The 18,033-nt window shown below is 35.3% G+C and overlaps 1 protein-coding gene across 1 annotated transcript; it reads left to right on the forward strand.

Annotated features, from left to right (window-relative positions):
• The first annotated feature begins 360 nt into the window (after positions 1–360).
• On the forward strand, positions 361–16,667 carry LOC120070148 (phosphoglucan, water dikinase, chloroplastic). Its single transcript, XM_039022002.1, has 19 exons — positions 361–853; positions 988–1,753; positions 4,535–4,621; positions 4,697–4,828; positions 5,830–5,955; positions 6,073–6,251; positions 7,881–7,965; positions 9,217–9,384; positions 9,463–9,515; positions 9,959–10,167; positions 11,259–11,377; positions 11,661–11,731; positions 11,818–11,935; positions 13,386–13,472; positions 13,621–13,707; positions 13,790–13,866; positions 13,971–14,154; positions 14,305–14,413; positions 15,379–16,667. Exons 1-19 carry the CDS (start codon positions 642–644, stop codon positions 16,278–16,280), a joined length of 3,771 nt encoding a protein of 1,256 aa, XP_038877930.1. The 5' UTR covers positions 361–641; the 3' UTR covers positions 16,281–16,667.
• The last annotated feature ends 1,366 nt before the right edge of the window (positions 16,668–18,033 follow it).

Genomic DNA, 18,033 nt, shown 5'->3' on the forward strand with positions numbered 1-18,033 from the left:
GCCAAAATCACGTACAAACCTTCTTTTGCTAAAAGTTCTATAAAAATACGGTTGAAAGAAGAGAAGCCAACACGAGGAAAAAATTAAAAAAAAAAAAAAGTTCCAAAAAGGTGTTTTTTTTCCCAATTCATATGAGAGATCAGATCACAGATGACTGGAAGGCTGCAGGTTGCTGTAAATTGTTTCTGCGGTTGATAGCTGCTTCTTCATCATCATCCTCACGACATCACCCAAAGGAAAAGCAACGTCTGAGCACATGCGTCGCCTTATAGAAGAAGAAGAAGTAGACCGACGGCTTGGGATTTTCGAAGAGTCTTTTCATTTCCTCTTTGGCTGATAGCTCTGTCTTGTGTATGCTTGTCTTTTACTTCAATTCTGATAAAAGATAGCATAATTATTATTATTATCAGTTTCGTATTTCTACTTAATTTCACGTGGCTAAGGTGGGATTCATTCTGGGGATTGATTACCTCATAAATTTTAAAATATCTTCCATTCATTGGCAACTTGGAAGTACCATCAATCGACTGAAATCTCACTTTCTTTCTCTCTCTCTCTCTCTCTCTTGAAGCAATCAGTCCTGTTGAATTGGGAATGCTTGTAGTGATACGAGTGATTCTTCTTCTCTCCTTTCAGGAATAATGGTTTCCATTCGTTTTCCCAATTGCTTTCTAACTTCTAACAGATTCCCACTCCCATGTTCTTTGAATTGCCACCGCCATCACCAGCTGCAATGTGGGAAAAACCCCTTTCGTTTAACTATTTTTTCCCAACTTGGGTTTCTCTCTTCTGTTTGTAATCATAACAGGCAGATCGTTTGTGGGGTTTCCTCTGCTTCTCAAGAAACTATCAGGTTAAGTGGGCAGTTTTTCTTCTTTTTTTTCTTTTGATTAGGATTGATTCTTTTGAGGTTTTCTTTTATTGGTTCTTCCGATTAACCCAAATATTTCAGCTATTTGATCACGAAATGGTGTTGGGCTTTAACAGGGAAGATGAAGAGCAAAAGATGACTGGGAAACTGGGAAGTGGCGGGAAGGTCCTTCTGAAGGTGAGGTTGGCCCACCAAGTTGAATTTGGGGAGTCTGTAGTAATACTAGGGTCGACTGAAGAATTGGGTTCATGGAAGAATTATACTCTTCTGAATTGGAGTAAGGACGGGTGGGTTTGTGATTTAAAGCTCAGAGGGAATGAACGAGTGGAATTCAAGTTTGTCATTCTAGGGAAGGATGGGAGTGTGGTCTGGGAATCTGGAGATAACCGGGTTCTCCAGCTGCCTAAGGCAGGGAAATTTAGCTTAGTTTATCAATGGAATAAAACTGGGGAGGCTGTGGAAATGTTACCTTTGGATGTAGAGGAGGTTAGTGAAGGAGAGAAAATGTTGCCACTGAAAGGAGAGGAGATTAATGGAGATGGACCGTTGCCTGTGGATGCGAAGATCATCGAAGAAAGAAATGGAATGTTGCCAGTGGATAGAAAAGGGGTCAACAAAGGAGATGAAGCCTTGCCTTTTGATGTGACGGGGACCAACGAAGGAGATGAAAAAGACAAGGATGTTGAAGCTGGCAATGGATCTTTGGTTGAAGATGAGGCCAGTCCTTTTGTTGGGCAGTGGAAAGGGAAGGAAATCTCATTTATGAGATCTAATGAACATCACAACCGAGAATCTGAGAGGATTTGGAACACTTTTGGTCTTGAGGGGTTAGCTTTACAGTTGGTAGAAGGAGATAAAAATGCCAGGAATTGGCGGAGAAAGGTATTTTATCAGACCCGTCATTCTTTTTCATTTATATCGAGTTTAGCTAATTTATGTGGATGTCTCATGATCTTTATGCCTTTCTCTAGTCTATCTCGTTTCTTCTTTCTTTATTCTTCTTTTTTGGAAAACAACCTGGCTTCTAACGGAGTGTTGGATATGTTGGTGATTCTGATGCACCTTTTGGTGATGAAAATTCTGAAACAGTCACTGTAATTATGTGAATTTGGAGGAGAGATAATCTAACAATGAGGCGATCTAAGTAGGTTTCTTTTGCATAGTTAGACTAATCATGCTGGTCAACACAATGTTTTTAAAGGCAAAAGGCAGCATTGAGGTTTCTCCGTAGGCGAGGCAGTATAAGCCTAATCCTCAAATTGAATTAAAAATATTTTACAAATTAAAAAAAAAATGGTATGACTAAACATTGCTAAGCATGATAGAAATATAAAATAAATAAAAATTTTACAATGTTTTTCCTCTTATATAAATAAAGAGTTTCATAATTTCGATGAAAGATATTGTTACCTCGGTTGAAATGAAAAAAAAAAGAAAAGAAAATACCTTAGTAGAACTTTAGAATAGAATATAGATTGTGATGAAATCTTTGATATAATCCTATTTCAAGTGGTTGAACCAAGGGAGTATTGGGCCTTTAAAGCTTTTAGTGAAGATGGAGACAATTTAATGCATTTCTGCCTTCTAAAGGAATGCAAGGAGTGCTACTTATTGACAATAATTGACAAGATGGTTATAGGGTCATTTGATTTGACCCATGTTAGAGCTAATTAAATTTCGGAGCAGAGAACCTTGGAGTTAGCTCGGTCCTGCTAATGGCTGAGATGAAAGGGAATTTGGTCATGTCATGGTATTGATGACTGACTTCTTTTTGCCTCATACATCAATCTTTTCGAACTGTTTATTGGTCATCTCATTCTTGCTCTAGGACACGTTCACTTGAGGAAGTCTGCAGAATCATCCTGCATGGCCTTTTTGGACTCATGCATTTGACTTTTGAGAGGATGTTGCAATTTCTTCGATTAGTGATTTTCTTCTACCAGAATGGTCATACAGTTAAGTTGAGTAGATCAAGTGCTTGGATCAAGCCTGTCTTGATGGTGGTTCATGGCGTCTCCTTCAACAATGCTAGATGGGTTTTGACGATGTTTCCTTTTGAATTTCTATTATTGAGAATGCTTTTTAAATGGAAGGAAGGAAAAAAGAGAGGAGATTTCTTTTTCTAAGGCGTTTAGATGACTGCACATTTCTTACAATGTCTCAAAGAGCACTACCATTTTAGTCTTACCTGACTGGGGTGCCTAGGTAACAATCATTTGGATTATGAGTAATGATGCTCGACACCTCCTTTTAGATTGAAAATGCAAGGTAGTTGGTTGTTGAACATTTTGGTGGTTGGAAGCTCTGGTATGTTTGAAAGGATGGTGGTATAATGAGATTGCTAGAATCTGAAAAGTATGACAAGATGAATATTGATGAACGAGATGAATACTTAGTTTTTCTTAGAGACGTTGCCTGTATTGGGCCTACTTTGACTGTTTTGGTCATCTGCAAATCAGAAGAGGCTTGAGAGATTTGGATCACGTATTTATGGTGATTGGTGCTTGCTAAAGGAACTCTGACGATCAAATGAATGGAGGAGTTTCAGTTTTTATGGATCGATGACAAGAGAGTTTAGAGATTGATGTTGCATAGCTGACTTCTTTGGGGACGGAAGCATTATTTATAGAATGGAGTGATCATTAGTTTGATGGAAAGAGATATGGATGTAGCTTGACTGTGTGAAACTTCTGCCTTAATGGTTCTTGATCACAGGAACTAGTTTGTACCAAGTTTTTGATTAATAATGAAGAGGCAAAGAATCTGTGCCAGCTTGACTTATAGTTTGAAGGTTACGTTGAAGTTCTGAGCCTACCTTTTCAAGCAGGTGAAGAGTGGCACATCTTGCCAATCTTTCTTCTGGCCAAGCTGGGGACACGGTGGATTGCAATGGCTTAGGAGACGCTAAGTTGGCTTGGCCTTTTCAAGCAGGTGAAGAGTGGCACATCTTGCCAATCTTTCTTCTGGCCAAGCTGGGGACACAGTGGATTGCAATGGCTTAGGAGACGCTAAGTTGGCTTGGCTTGGATGAGGGGCATATCTTGGCCAAACCTAAAGGTATAGTCAAAATCTGTGGTTATGGATGCTTGATGTTTGTGTTGGTTATGATAGCTGTACTTGAGCAAGTTGGTGGGTTAAAACTATAAAGTTTCAATTAGCCTGCAGTCACACTCGAAGCTTAAAGAAATAGCCGAAAGCTGTGGTAAATGCAATTGAATAAGGAGCTTATGGTTGGAAAGGAAAGACTATTTGATGCGACAGTAAGTTAAAGAACTGGGTAACTAAGTTCTATTGTTCTTTTTGGGTCTCTATAGACAATGCCTTCGGTGATTAACACTAATTAGGATGGCTTCTTGTAAACTTCAATTGGTACTGGATTTTGTTTATAATTTTTTGCTACATCAACGATAAGTGTTTCTTTCAAAAGGAAAAAAAAAGGTTCTTTTAAGCCGCTAACAAACTGGCTAATCCAGTATATCCAGCAACAGCGTAGTAGGCTAAGCCTGTAAGCAGACTTTTAGTTGATAATCCACCCCTAAATTGAAATGAAAAGAGAGTCATTGGTGTATTTTTGGCATTGATCAGAATTTACCATCAACTTCATTTTGACAAAATTATCAAAAACTATACTCCTGATATATTTTCCTACTTTTACTTGTGCAGCTTGAAGTTGTGCGTGAATTATTAGTTGAAAATGTGCATACTGAGGATTGCCTGGAGTCATTGATATATTCTGCTATCTACCTCAAGGTTTTCTTCAATGCATTGTTTTATTTATCAATTTTTTTTCTTCCGTACTATATTCTCAAAATCATTCTTGTTCAGTGGATAAATACAGGCCAAATCCCTTGTTTTGAAGATGGAGGTCATCACAGGCCAAATAGGCATGCTGAAATTTCTAGGATTATATTTCGTGAATTAGAACGATTGTCCTCCAAGAAAGATATTTCTCCCCAGGTGGTCTACTTCTACTACTAACTTGTTTGTTTTACCCTCTATTTTCGCAAATTTTACCCTCTATTTCTCGAACTTGGAGGATAATATTTCGTGAATTTTACCCTCTATTTTCCGTTTCATACATTACAAGAAAGAAGAAATGAAACTTTATATGTCTGTCCAAATTTAAAACTATCAAGCATGAACGAGTAATGAGAACAAGAGTGAGAGCAAGTGTCACTAATAGGGAGAGTGAGATTGAGGATCGAGAGGGGCAAGAGTTAGTAGCGAGGATTGAGTGTCGAGGGCCACCACACGTGCTTTAGAGGGTTGTAGTAATTTTACCATGTGATGATGTAAGCAAAAGGTAAAAAAACCTTAATATGGGCCTTTTTTCATTTGAGCCCTTGAAACGGGCTCAAACGAAATTCCCAGTTCAAAGTGCAATCTAGAAGGGAGCGTGTTTGGGTTAAGGTGTAAGCTGGTTGGTTTGCGTTGGTTTTTTGTCAAAATCGATACCAAATTAGCATAGCATTAAAAGAAAAATTAAAAAATAGAAAATGACTTTGAACTAACTCAAATTAATAAAGGAAAAGGAAAAAAACAATACCTTGTTTGTACAAAAACCATATTATTGATTAAAAATAAATGATATTTTGAAAAATAGTACTTCTGAAATTATTCTTTTTGGATAGTAAAAATTTGATATTTTGTTAAGTTACACACAACAAATGTGTGATTTTCATTTCATCAATGAAACACTGTTAAAAGAAAAGATTATGTATTGTTTTCTCTTTTTCTAGGCTTTTGTTTTCTTTCATTTATGAAAGCTCCATTTTCTATTAGAAAGAAAAGGCATTGATGACCTTTTAACACTCGCATCCAGTCATATACTCATCACTTTTTACATTTTTTTGGTAGGCATTTCACAGTTTAATTATGCTTCAATTACTGACTCTGTTCTTGCTTTTTGACTTTGCTTTTCTCAGCTAAAAACTGTTTTCTTTTCTTTTCATATTCAGGTAGCCCTCATTGTCCGAAAAATTCATCCATGTTTGCCATCTTTTAAATCAGAATTTACTGCATCTGTTCCATTAACACGTATACGAGATATTGCTCATCGGAATGATATTCCTCATGATCTCAAGGTAATACACTGAAGACCTGTAAATGTCAGTGAAATGGATTTTTCTTTCACTAGTGATACGTATTGGTTCATTAGAGTGTACGGTTTCTATGTTTTTTATTGAAGTTTCACATTTCAGCAAGAAATCAAACATACAATACAAAACAAGCTTCATCGCAATGCTGGTCCAGAGGACTTAATTGCCACAGAAGCAATGCTTACAAGGATAACCAAAAACCCTGGAGAATATAGTGAAGCCTTTATAGAGCAGTTCAAAATATTCTACCAAGAATTGAAAGATTTCTTCAATGCTGGGAGGTCAGATAAAGAATCCCATTACTTGCCTTCCTTCATCTAGGCTTTCTTAGATGTTTATGTTTGATGTGCTACATGTACTGTGATATGTATGAAATGGATTAGTTGGCATATTTCTTTCTATTACATGCATTCAAGCCACTTAGATTTCTGTCATCTATGGCTAAAACCGATGCTCTGACACCAATTTGATAGAAGTTAGAAAATTGAAATAGAAATAGTATTTAATACTTTAAGAAAATATAGTAAAATATCTAAAGTAACTCAAGCAACTTGGAGATCCTCCTCTTTGAGTAAAACTCTAGCTTTAACAACTAAATTATACTTGAAAAACTTTTCCTTGATTGTGGTATGTGCTTGCCATATCTTCCCCTTATCTCATGGATGTAATAGAGGACAACAATGTATTAGGAAGTTTATGTAGGGAGAATGTAAGGTAATTTTCCTTACTTTCCTTCTATTAATGAAGCTCTTGCTGAATTACAATGGAAAGGCACTGGAGGACAAACTTTCATTAACAAAATATCCTCCAGCCAAACTGAGAGGGTTGGTTCTCTCCCAAGAGTCTCACTCTACTCAAAATATAACAAAATCATTAAAGAAAGGCAAATAACGGAAAGCAACATAAATAGGCCATCTATGGTTCTCTCCTTTTACTCACTGGTCACTATAGTTTATCTTTTTTTCTTTCCAATTGGAGAGATTTCATGTAATCACCTATAGGTCAGTTGTGTAAGGGTTTACCATATTTATTTTATTCAATGAATTGTTTCTTTATCCCAAAAAAAAAAAAAAAAAAACATAAATAGGCCACCACCTTGGACCACCCTTCCCTCCCTTGTATGGTGGCCCCTTTTCACTAACCAACCATCTGGAGAAATCCATTTCTTACCCTTTCTAACATAGGCGTGGATAATGGGAGGCTTAACACAAAATTAGGGTAAATTAGGTTAATACCCTTTTTGCTATCTTTTGTGTTACTTCCCTATACATAGGAGTTCCCTCTCATTTCTTATACTACTTGATTCATCGTAAAGATTCTAAAGCTTGATTCTGGGAGGATTATCTCCTCTAGCCACTTAGGGCTATAACAATGTCATGTCTGGCAACAAGAAAATGAAACATGTACAGAATTCAGATAATTTTTTTCACAGAAAAGATCAAGAGTGATCCATGCCAAATCTTTGAGATCAAATATCATCAGGGCGAACTTTCACATTTACAGCCTAAGTAGTTATGAGGGCTGACAGTGCTTTTATTAGAATTCACATTTTTTTTTAGAATGAGAATGGGGTCAAACAAATATATTCTTCATATTATGCACTCTCTCTCTCTCATACATTATAATGATCTTGTATCGATATCAAAAACACTGTTTTGTGACTGATAGGCTACATCTTCAGTGCTCAATCTGTCAAATTAAAACTTGATAACTAATATGAAAATTTTTACAAACCCTGAGAATAGTTCAACGTAAAATTTTGTTTCAACTTGGGGATAAGATATATACCTTTTCCCTTCTTTAAACAAGTTTGTTGAAATCCTGTAACATGTCTTTATGATGAGTCAACTTAAAGTGAAAATTTAAAACCAATACTCTTTCTGCAAATGAGAAATTTGTGCTATTTTCAGCCTTGCAGAACAACTTGAATCAATCAAAGAGTCTCTTGATGGACATGGCTTGTCGGCTCTTGCCAACTTTTTGGAGTGCAAAAAGGTGATATTTTGTCATGTTAAATTTGTTTGTGTTTTCTTTTTGTTTTTTTGTTTTTTGTTTTTGTTTTTGTTTTTATAGGAAACATGAACATGTCTTTCATGTTAAATTTTTTTTTTATATAAATTTAATGGAAAAAGTGATTAACGAAAATGCAATTATCTTTTTTACTCTTGTTTAAGATATTATCAGTTGCAGCATTTTCTTCTCATATGCATATGAGCTTTCAATTCTCCAATTGACAATTTTCACAAGAAAACTTAAAGAAATAAATACTTGCAGAAAAAAGTACAGTTTGGTCATGAGGTTTGGGTTTGGTTGCATGTGGGATGGGTTTTTCCGTTTTCAAACTCAACACTTTAACTCATGAGGTTTAGAAAAATGGTTATGTGGTCCCTGCTTTCAGTTTACATGCCAATTGTTTAATCAAGATGGTTGGCATTAACATGAACAAAAATGGAGATAGTGAACACCGTGAACTTAATTTACATTTAGCTAATTCTATATTCTCACTCCATGCAAGGAACTTATCTTCAAAAATCCTTTGGTTTTGTTGCACCAAATTCTTGATCTAGTGGTTTGACAGTACGAATCTAACCAACTTAACTTAGAGATGAACTTTGTACCGCATAGGAGCTGAAGAGGGTTTTTTTTTTTTTTTTTTTTTTTTTTTTCTGGAATTATTTTTGAACACCTAGTGGATATTGAAAGATCGGGATGAAGCCTGCCAACAATTTCCACACATAGGATTAATAGGAAAAAAAAATGTAATTTTGATCCTCATTTTTGCCTTAAAACATAACAAACTGAGCAAAAACGTGATGCGAATATTAATCTTCTTTAGTCTTTTGGGTTCCAAACAACTTTGGTCCAAGAATTCACTAATATATAGATATTTCTCCAGTTCTTGTACATTATCTTTTCTCATTTATAGATAATTATTTTCTCCATAATCTCGTTGCTGATTTTTAGATGTGGGGCATTGCATCATTTTAATAAATTTGGTAGGACGTCAAGGCCCTCCATTTTCTTGCTTTTTCTGTTTTTTTTTTTCAAATTATTTTTTAAAATTTATATATATATGTATATATATATATTTTTTCCCCTTTCTTTTTATCCCCTCTTAGTGCTAGATGCAGTTGAATAAGACTAGATTCACACCACGACTTTTTGTTCTTTTTTCTTCTTTAGATGTTTGGTAGAGAATCTTTAGATAACTAGGCTGAGTATGAAAGGATGGTATTTTATTTCCAGAACTTGGATGCTGCAGACGAGTTGGGTAGTTCTTCCCAAAACCAAGGCACTGACCTGGTTTTCAAAACCATCCAGTCCTTGAATGCTTTGAGAGAAATACTCGTAAGAGGTCTTGAAAGTGGCTTACGAAATGATGCTTCTGATACTGCAATAGCCATGCGACAAAAAGTAAGATAATTTGAAGTATCTATTTATAAAATCAATCAAGTTAGAGTTCTTTACAGGTCTTATTTTGTGCAAGTACAGTGGCGCCTTTGTGAGATTGGGCTTGAGGACTACTTATTTGTTCTTCTTAGCAGGTACATATTTTCAGGCTTCCTAGAGCCTTTTTCTTGTATATTATAGAGGCCTGCAGTGCATGTTGAATTGAATTGTTTGTAAAGCATCTATCTTAGATAATTTGCTAGGAAATATGTGGCAGTGGTGATAAGGTTGACCATAGTTGGAAGAGGCAGTAGACTCCTACAAGTGTGAACTTTTTATTGTTTTTAAGCATAGGTATCTTTTGGATCTTTCTTCCCATTTTCAGCCATCCTAATTTCTTGAAACTTCTGAAGGCATTTTTGGTAAACATTTTGATGTTAGCTCTAGGAGGCTAGAAACTGAGTTTATTTAATCGGATGGTCTCTAATTATCACTATAATTGCTTTTGTTTAGTATCACTTCCCTAGTATATTCTAGGTGGAGGTCAGCTGAAAGTTGATTTATTCCGATGGTCTCTAATTATCACTGATGTTATTAGATTCCTAAATGTGCTGGAGGCAACAAGGGGTGCTGATTGGCTGGCAGAAAATGTGAAGTCAAAGAATGTAAGCTGTTGGAATGATCCACTGGATGCCCTTATTTCTGGTGCTCATCAGTTGGGTTTATCTGGTTGGAAGCCAGAAGAGTGTGTGGCTATTGTAAATGAGATTGGTGCTTGGAAGGAGAGAGGTCTCGCTGAAAGAGAAGGTAACTGTTGCCTTAGCATAACATAAAAGAAGAGTAGGTTTCTTCTTTCTGCTTAAAATTGACAAGATCAGAAAATGGACTTACTGTTTATTTATTTATTTGTTATTTGGAAAAAGAACATTGAATTAAAGATTAAATCATAAATTAGTCCTGAAACTTGTAAATTTGTGTCTAATAGGTTTTTGACCTATTTGACAATTTCTAAAATTCATGAATCTATTGTATAACAAATTTGAAAGTTTAATGTCCTATTAGACAAAATTCAGTTTAATGTTTAATAAATCTATAAGATTTAAGAAACAACAAATATGTCATGGACTTATAAGACACAAAACTGAAGATTTAGGGATCTATAAGACATTTTTAAATTTTAAGGACCTATTACTTGCAAAATTGAAAGCTCAAGGACTTTTTAGATACTTTTCAAAGCTCAAGGGCCTATTGAACACAAACTTGAAAGTTCAAGGACTAAACTTATAATTTAACTTTTATTGAAATATGCGTTTTCTATATATATGATTACTTTTAACTTTTTAACTTCTTAATTTTTAATTTTAACTATTATAATGTTTTTCTTAATCGTTTTCTAGTATATGATACTTGTGAAAGATGTTATGAAATTTGCAATACATCAAGAGTTTGAAGAAGCTAGTTACTAATATCTAAACAAATAGGCCCTGATGTTAAAATGTACCATAACATCTCTTAAAAGAACTTTAAATTTATTTTTATTTCACCTATTTTTTTTTTCATGTCCATAAATCTTTTCGTCAAATAAGTGAAAAAAAAGAAAAAAAAATTGAACACTTTAGCTTAATTGTTCCAAATATTGTTGATCATGTATTCACAACTGCCTGATGTCTTTATTGTGGTCAGCAAATGTGCAACACATATCCAACTAACGTATACATGAATTCTATTTATTCAATAATTATTGGACATGTATGTATTGTGTTTACCCAATGTCTAACATATGTCCAACAAATATGGATGCATTATTTATATTAGTGAGGACATACCCAAATTAAGGTTTTCATGCTTCGTAGCTCTGAATCAATTGACATTTCTGTGATCGACTTTTCCTAATCAAGGAAGTGAAGATGGCCAAAAAATTTGGGGATTGAGACTTAAGGCTACTCTGGATAGAACAAGGAGGCTAACTGAAGAATATTCTGAAGCGCTTCTTCAAATATTCCCTGAGAAAGTTCAGGTATAAATATATCTATTAACCATAAACACAAAAGAACTACTTAATGAGATGGTAACCTCGACATCCTGAGCAATGAACTTAACCAATGAATTAATGTGTGGTTTTGTGGGCAACAGTAAATTTATTAATAGCTATAGTTTCTTTGGGATATCACCATTTTAAAAACAACCTTTGTCTTAGACTTCTGTAGAGGATTTTATGGTTCTTCTAGTTGCATAGTTGGGAATTGTAGCTTGTCTTGTGCATAATGGAACATAGAATCTTCGATTGGCATTCATTTCAGATGCTTGGAAAAGCATTTGGGATCCCTGCGAACAGCGTGAGGACATATGCTGAAGCTGAAATTCGTGCTAGGTATAATGGTTTGGGTAATTTTATTTTCTTCTTTATTACTGTACGTTGACCAAGAGTTGATGCTGAAGCCTGTTGGGAAACTCTAGTGTAATTTTTCAGGTATCGAAGCTTTGCACTATTCTTTTGAAAGCAGTCAGAAGTGCACTTGGATCGCAGGGCTGGGATGTTCTTGTGCCAGGATCTGTTGAAGGAACATTTGTCCAGGTGATCATGTATTTATTTGTTTTACAAGAATTAAGTATTGAAGTAAAGAGGAGGTTAAAGAAGTTAATGAGTCTCGTCACAAACATTGCAATCTATCTCATCATATTAACACATTAAAACACATACCTTAGCTAGAACTTGCTTGTAATGTATCTAAAGTTTAAATTTTTTAGGAGACACGAGTATACTTAAGAAAGAAAAAAGCAAGTTGGAGATCCTAAAAGGATCTTACAGTTTACCATTGTTGTAGCCCTAGACAGCGAACTCTTGTTAGGGCAAAGAGCTTCGTTTGAGCAATAGAAGATTTTCTGTAGTGAAGAAAGATGCTAGAGTGAGGATTGAAAAGAACGGCTTTGACAGTGCTAACAGCAAAATTTTGGGTCATGCTTTTGCTAGTTCTGCCCGCCGCTTGATAAATTGGAGATAGCTTAATTGTGATACTTCAACCATTACATGACGTGAACTAAACCTGACCATGCACTTGCCAATAAAATAACTTGACAATAATATTGGAATCTTTTTTTTTTTTTCCCGAAAATAATATAATATTGGAAATAAAACTCACATAAAAATATATTAATTCAAATTATATTAAGAAACAATTATCATCAGAGGTAGTAGGCTGTTGTTTTGAGCGGAAAGAAACTTTTGCAGATCTTAGAGACTAGAAAATTCTGCAACAATGTCGGTAAGATGAGAATAATCCAGTCATTGGTTGTTTGCTTCCCTTTAAAGAATTTTAGCTAAGAAGAAGAAGATTTGTTAAGCGTACAGTCTGTAGATCAAATATACGATACTGTATTAACTTGCAGATTGTACAATATCCAGAATTAAAAAAAATGCTTTTGATGATTAAGCTTCCTTGGTTTGTTTGGCTCTGAAACAAAGATTAAACTGCATAAGCAAACCTGTTTCTGTCGCTGATTTTTCTTGCCAGTGCCCTTCTAATTTATTCAACTGATTCAGCAGTTGGTTTCCCATCTAATTATATCTAATACTGTAATACTAATTAGTCCGAATATCAAAGTCCTATTAAAGAGGCTAGAGGCTTAAGCAAGAATACTCCGAACAAAAGCATATAAAGATTAATGAAACATTTGAAATGATTAATATTCTAATATTCTTTTCGAATGATACTGACTCATCTTAACAATCTTTCATAAGTTTGTTACTTGGGTTTTTTCTTTTATTTGCTAAGAAAATATAGAATTCAATTAGTTAGGAAAATATTAACACGTATTCACTGCCTAATTGTTTCTGTAAGGGAAAAGAACATTACCTACATAAAGTACCAAGTAGATGAGGCCTACAACATTACTGAGAGACATAATATGCAATGCATTGATCCTGGATAGTTAGCCTGCAACCAAATATTATATAAAGATATCTACATAAGCCTACTTGTTGAAGTTTTACCATTGTGCATCTGTAATTGTGAGTATGCCTTCAGGTTGAGAGGATTGTCCCAGGGTCTCTTCCAACATCCGTAGAAGGCTCTGTTATTCTTATGGTTAACAAAGCTGATGGTGATGAAGAGGTTTGAAGCTAAATGACCCCCATTACTCTCCCGATCAATGGTCTCCTTATTGTCTGTCACCTCTTTCTTATGATATTGATGGTAGTATTACAATGTGCCTCCGTGAAAGAAGAGAAAAGACAATGTTGTTAAAGTCGATGATTTGCAGATAACAGCTGCTGGAAGCAACATAACTGGAGTTGTGCTACTACAGGAACTACCTCATTTATCTCATCTTGGTGTAAGGGCTCGACAAGTAAGTGCAACCTCTCTATAATAATATTGTCTTTTCCAAATGCTGTTGTACGGTACTAATGAAATATGTGTGGGCTTTGTAGGAAAAAGTTGTATTCGTGACATGTGAAGACGAGGAGAGAATTTCTGTTCTGCGGAAACTTCTCGGGAACTTTGTGAGGTCTTTACTCTTCATCCCCTACTTATGGTTTTTTGGTTCATGTTCTTATTCATGGTGATTGTAGGGTGATGCTTTACCAAGTGTTTTTTTATTGAGATTTGCAGGATGGAAGCATCGGCAACTGCTGTTCATATATTTCCTCCATCAGATTCCAGCACTGATAATTTTCCTATTAGCACTGAAAAATTTCCTGCCAGAACTGCTCCAGATGAATATGTGTTTACTTTTGAAAAGTCTAGTATGGAGGACCCCTTATTACCTCCCTCTGGATTTCCCTACTCGAAACAGGTTTCATATACTGTAGTCAAATCATTCCTCGATAGCATTTGGACACATCTTCCTTCCTTAAAAGATCTCCAAAATTGCTTCACCAGAATTTGTTCCCTCTCTTAGTATATTGATTTTTCTCCTAATTAGCGACGGTTGAACTCTTGCTAGGGAATTTCTTCTGGAGTGGTACCGCTTGCTTATGCAGATGCTCAAATTGCAGGAGCAAAAGCTGCAGCTTGTGGTCGTTTGGCTTCTTTGGCTGCCATCTCTGATAAGAGTACATTTTGAATCTAACCTTTTTCCCTTAACAAAAATCTATATGCGATCATATGCATCATAAATTTGTATTTGAAGAAACTATGCTCCAGTTTCAATATTTCCCACCTCAAATGAAACCGGTATGAAGTCCTAACATACTGCACAAGGAAATTTTCTGTTAACTACAACATAAGATTAAATTAAGGAGAGGTCATTAGAGATGTGAATATTCGTACGTACCTCTTCATCCAGGTACACCATAGAAAAAGACGCTCTTTATATAGGGGAGGTCAGTAGATCTATATCAATATTCTAATGATGTTAATTTTTGTTGCTGCTTCATATATTTTGAAATAATTAATCCCAGAGGTTTCATGTGAAATCTGTAGTTACTAGTATGTATTTATTTCATAAACACTTTCGTTATGGAATTGCAGTGCCCCGATACCCTTAGTATTGCCTTTTCCCAAGTTAGATTATCTTAAGTTTCTTGTTCTGTTAGGGAATTGTTATTGCCGATTATATTATTTGCAAAGTCTCTTAATTTGGATGAAGTCTAAAGCAAAAATTATGATTGAGTGTATGTCCTAATAAAATCCACGCCCGCCCCAGAGCCCTAGAGCTTAGACTCTCAGACATCAAAGATTTTCCTTATTTGCTCACCTGAAAGGGAAGCGAATGGATTTCTGTTCTGTAAATTATGATTGTAGATGAGCTGGGCTAAATTTCATTTCAAACTAAAATATAAAAGCAAAAAATGGATAGAGAGGAAAAATGGTTCCAAAAAAATTGTTACATTTGTTATTTTAGTTATCTGGTTAATGCACGGTGAGAGACTTCAGAACTGCTTTACTCTGATGTGATGCATTTATGGAATAGTCCTCAAATTACTTTCGAGCATATCTCACTGTTAATGTTATTTATTCCAGATATTATTATATTACACATAACCACCAGCCATTGAGGAATAAATTTTGTTGGCAGGTTTTACAAATCGACAAATTCCAGCTGTGTTTCGAGTCCCTGCGGGTGCAGTGATTCCATTTGGTTCAATGGAATTGGCACTCACTCAAAGTAATTCCATGGGAACGTTCAAATCTATTTTGGAACAAATAGAAACAGCAAAAGTAGGAGTGGAACTAGATGAACTCTGCAAACAGCTCCAGGAGTTGGTTTCCTCTCTGCAATTATCACAAGACATAATTGATAATGTGGGGAGAATATTTCCTGAAGATGCACGCTTAATCGTCCGTTCTAGTGCGAATGTCGAGGATTTGGCTGGCATGTCAGCTGCTGGACTTTATGATTCAATTCCAAATGTAAGTTTGCGAAATGCAGTTGTCTTTAGCAATGCTGTAAGCAAAGTATGGGCGTCTTTATACACTCGAAGAGCAGTTCTAAGCAGACGAGCTGCTGGGGTACCTCAGAAGGATGCTTTAATGGCAGTACTGGTGCAAGAAATGCTTTCTCCGGACTTATCATTTGTTCTACACACGTACAGCCCAACTGACCAAAATGACAAGTCCGTTGAGGCTGAGATTGCCTGCGGACTTGGTGAAACTCTGGCTTCTGGCACCCGTGGCACGCCCTGGCGTCTTTCATCTGGGAAGTTTGATGGTCTAGTACAAACACTGGCCTTTGCAAACTTCAGTGAAGAACTAAGAGTTCTTGCTACTGGCCCTGCTGATGGAGAAATGACACGTTCTACTGTAGATTACAGCAAAAAACCATTGTCTATCAACCCGACATTTCGTGAACAGCTAGGTCAACGTCTTTGTGCTGTTGGCTATTTCTTGGAATGCAAGTTTGGCTGCCCACAGGATATTGAAGGCTGCACGGTCGGTAATGACATTTATATAGTCCAAGCACGGCCGCAACCATTGTAGAACATAGGGTCTTTTCAATGAGCTACTGCTTGGATTCAGAGATGAGATGATGAAGTTTAATCATCTGCTTTGTTGCTACCATCTCAAGTAGATAATGTCCTAAAAGAAAATGTCATTCTCTGAAGTTTATTAGATACAAAGAGGAAGCTGTGTAATTAACTGCAGTTACTGTATTACAGTTTCCTAGTAAAGCCATAGAGTAATCTGAAGTGTTCTCTTCTCCTAATACTTTAATAGCGATTTAACATGCTATGTTTTGTATCCAGCTGAATTCATTATTGGCCAAGGCTACAAATAGGATTTCTTGGGAGATAATAGGTTGTCTGTTGACATGTTTTAAATATTGTCTTGTAGTTTATTCAATAAATTATTTGTTTAACAGGTCAATAACTGGCATTTCAAGAGTTGACTTCATTGATTGCAATTGAATGTTAAGGTTGTTTTTTTTATTAATTGTTTCAATTACTTGGAATAAACGTTTATATATGGAGAAAGAAAAATATCCATTTTTTTCTATAGCATGTCTAGAAACAAAAGGATTTAATTGGAAATATCGACAGATTCTTGTGTGTGGAGTCCAAATAAATATGAAAATGAAATAAAAAAGATCCACTGTTTTAATTAAATCCTTATTGAATTTGAATATCAGAATAGTGAATATAGTCATTGATTCAATGGGTTAAGTCCACTTTTTTGTTTTTGTTGATTTCGAATTTTTATAATTGATTGGAATAATGGAAAATAGGAATATTTTTGAATTCAAGGAAACAACCTAGAATCATGGTAGATTATTCGAATCTTATATTCCGAAGGTTTACAAGAAGATAAAAAAATACGAGACTGTATCCGGAATTATGTACAAAAAAACATGAGAATATTTTCTGGTGTTGAGGGAATTGCACGTATCGAGATTCAAAAAAGAATTGATCTTATTCAAGTGATAATCTTCATGGGATTCCAAAGTTATTAATAAAATAGAAGGTGGGTCTTGAAAAATCGAAGAATTACATATGAATGTACAAAAAGAATGGAGTTCTAGGAACCGAAAACTCAACATTGCTATTATAAAAATAGGAAACCCTCATGGACACCCTAATATTCTCGCAGAATTTATAGCCGGACAATTAAAGAATAGAGTTTCATTTCGCAAAGCAATGAAAAAAGCTATTGAATTAACTGAACAGGCGGGTACAAAGGGAATTCAAGTACAAATTGTCGGACGTATAGACGGAAAAGAAATTGTACGTGTCGAATGACTCTCTCTTTAGCCCTATGTCTCTTATCCTTAAGAGGTAATCCTCCACTAGCAGGTTTTTTTCGGAAAACTTCATTTATTCTGGTGTAGATGGCAGGCAGACCTATATTTCTTGGTTTTAATAGGACTCCTTATAAGCGTTGTTTCTATCTACTATTATCTAAAAATAATCAAGTTATTAATGACTTGACGAAACCAAGAAATAACCCCTCACGTGCGAAATTATAGAAGATCTCCTTTAAGATCAAACAATTCTATCGAATTGAGTATGATTGTATGTGTGATAGTATCTACCATATCAGGAATATCAATGAACTTGATTATTGAAATTGCTCAGGATACCCTTTTTTAGTTTAGCACCAATAAATTTTTTTTTTTCGATTCATCCCTTGAGTTCAATACCTCATTCAAGAATTGTTTTTGATCCAATTGACCCCAAAATCTAGTTTTTATTCAAATCCCGACTCAACACCTCACCCTGTCTATACCGCAACCACT

The sequence above is a fragment of the Benincasa hispida genome, unplaced genomic scaffold, assembly GCF_009727055.1.
Source record: "Benincasa hispida cultivar B227 unplaced genomic scaffold, ASM972705v1 Contig970, whole genome shotgun sequence".
NCBI lineage: Eukaryota > Viridiplantae > Streptophyta > Magnoliopsida > Cucurbitales > Cucurbitaceae > Benincasa > Benincasa hispida.